The 2,797-nt window shown below is 17.6% G+C and overlaps 2 protein-coding genes across 2 annotated transcripts; one reads left to right on the top strand and one right to left on the bottom strand.

Moving 5' to 3' along the window:
* Nucleotides 1-115: 115 nt before the first annotated feature.
* Nucleotides 116-724, top strand: PRSY57_0415900 (hypothetical protein; the record flags this gene model as incomplete). The annotated part of the gene is made up of 3 exons (XM_012906015.1): nt 116-196; nt 387-516; nt 606-724. The coding sequence occupies 3 exons, from the start codon at nt 116-118 to the stop codon at nt 722-724; spliced, it is 330 nt and encodes a 109-aa protein (XP_012761469.1).
* A 337-nt stretch (nt 725-1,061) lies between these two features.
* PRSY57_0416000 (trafficking protein particle complex subunit 3, putative) lies at nt 1,062-2,505 on the bottom strand (the record flags this gene model as incomplete). Its single annotated transcript, XM_012906016.2, has 6 exons — nt 1,062-1,100; nt 1,294-1,377; nt 1,592-1,774; nt 1,982-2,081; nt 2,186-2,283; nt 2,446-2,505. 6 exons carry the CDS (start codon nt 2,503-2,505, stop codon nt 1,062-1,064), a joined length of 564 nt encoding a protein of 187 aa, XP_012761470.1.
* Nucleotides 2,506-2,797: the final 292 nt, after the last annotated feature.

A 2,797-nucleotide genomic window follows, 5' to 3' on the forward strand; every position in this document is an offset into this window, starting at 1 on the left:
TTTTTAAAAATAATAATTTATTATATTTATATATTATTTTATAAAAAGTTTTAAATATATATAGATTTAATAAAAAAGTAAAAAAAAAAAAAAATAAAAAAAAAAAAAAAAAAAAATGAATCTGTCAGCTATTGAAAAAAAAAACAATTTCTTAAGAGGAATTGGAAACAAAGAAACTGCAAGGGAATTATTGCAGGTAATTAATATATATATATATATATATTTATTTATTTATTTATATATTTATATTTATTTATTTATATTTAGTACATATATATTTTTGTCAAAATAAGTGCTTCTATGTTTGATCACTATATTTATAATGCTTACATGTATCTTTAATTGTGTGCTTATATCTTCTTCCATTTTTAATTTGAAAAATATAGATTGCAATGAACAATTGTGGAAAGTTCCATTTTAAAATTATCTTAAAAGACAATAGGGAAATATTAGGTTCCTTAACCTATGTAGATAAATATTATTTATTCCTTACAAATAGTGAAGAGCATTATAAAGGTAATACCATAAATATAAATAAATAAAAAAAAAAATATATATATATATATATACATATAAGCAATTGCATTTTTTTTCTGCTTTTAAAGGTAGTAGAAGTTATATACGAAATTGCGGTGACATTTTAATCCCATTAAATATAATTAAAAAAATTGAAATTGAAAAAAGTTATTTTGATAGGTGTTATGAACAATTGGAAAAAGCATAAATAGGAAGACTATTTTGTATTTGATTTTTTATTCCATTTTTTTCTTTTCTTTTCTTTTCTATTCTATTTTATTTTATTTTATTCTATTCTATTCGTTTGTTTTTTTTTTTTTTTTTTCCTTTTTCATTTTATTTTTTTGTGTGTTGTTGTCATATGAGCAATATACATATAATCTAATAATATTGTTTTATATATGGGATATCATATTTATTTGTATACAAAGATATTTTTATTTATTTTTAAGTTATAAAAAATTATACAAATTATGTAAATGGTAAAAAATGGATAATTTAAAAAGAATAAAAAATAAAGATATTTTTTTTTCACCTTAAAATGTTTAAGATTCCTCGTCATTTAATATTTCTTCTTTCATAACCTGTAGACAAGAATGTTAAAAAAAAAAAAAAAAAAGGACAAATTAATATATGAAGAAATTAATAAATATAATATATATACATATAGATAACATCCATATTATGAAAAGGTAAATTAACACATATAAATATAAATATATATATAAATATAAATATAAATAAATTTATATAATATATATATATATATAATTATACTTCGTTTAGTTGAATATATAATTCGTAATAATCATCTCCCTTCAACATATCCTTAACAAAATAACAATTTACTTTAATTCTTATCTGTAATAAAATAGAAGAAACGATAAAAAAATTAACCATTATAATTTATTCATATTTGTCTCATATATTTTTATAAATTTTGTTTTATATATATATATATATATATTAATAAAGTTTTATATTTTTACATCATTATGTTTATAAATATATATACATTTTTTATATACATATATAGTCAACATTTCTTGTAAGAAATGAAAAGACATTAAATTACTTGTTCGAGTGCTCCTTTAATAACTCCACATAATAAACTACAATAATTTAATGATGATAATGATTTTGGTAATTCCACAAAATCGCTTAAAGGATTGTTATCAAAAATAATAGAAAATATATTGGATTCTTTATTTACACAAGTAACTGTTCCACTTATTCCTAGGAACATTTTAAAGGCCACCTGTAAGTGTATACAAAAAAAATATATATATATATATATATATATATATATACATATATATATATATAATATGTATAAATGTATTACTACTTTATGACATTGTTATTTCTGAATAATATGGTAAAAAAAAAAATAATAATAAAATTCACAAAAAGGTGAAGGGAAAATGTTTTTTTTTTATTTTTTTTTTTTTGTATTATATAATACCTTAGCTATAACATTGACTGTTTCTTCAAAGTCTTCACAAAATGAAATATCAGACTTTGCAAGGAATTCTTCAATTAGTCTTGTGCCTATGTTGAATCCCCTAAATTGTGCATAAAAATTAAATAAAGTATAAGAATGGTTTATATATATATATATATATATATATATATATATTTTAGTATATCCTTTTTTATTTAACAGTACATTTTTTCTAATTGCTCATTGACTTCGTCTACTAATTCCAGATCTTTCAAAAGTTGACTCACTAAGGCTCCATATGTAAATGAAAATAATTCAGAGTTCTTAAAAAAAAATATATACATACATATATATATTATAAATAATAAAGAATATATGTATATTTATTTGTTCAATGGTGTATATATTGTTCCTTTTTTAAAATCTTTAATTTAATTAACATTAATATATATATATAATATATTTATTTATTTATTTATTTGTACCACTTTCTCTAATTTTGCAAAAATGGCATCTCCTTGTTTTTGATATTTATCCTTTGACATTTTTTTTTAAAACATAATAAAAAATAAAACAACCTCTCTATTATATATATTATTTATTCTTATAGATTATTGAAAGAATTATCCTTAAGAACAAGTAAGAAACAATATATTTATATTCCAAAATAAAAATAAAAAAAAAAAATAAATAAATAAATACTTGTTTCCTTATATATATAATTTATTTTTAACTTAGAAATACATCTTATATAAATTTCAAAAATATATTTTTTCTTCAATGGATGATGACACTTTTATCATATATATATATATATATATATATAAATCGATTATA

Source organism: Plasmodium reichenowi, chromosome 4 (genome assembly GCF_001601855.1).
Source record: "Plasmodium reichenowi strain SY57 chromosome 4, whole genome shotgun sequence".
Classification (NCBI taxonomy): domain Eukaryota; phylum Apicomplexa; class Aconoidasida; order Haemosporida; family Plasmodiidae; genus Plasmodium; species Plasmodium reichenowi.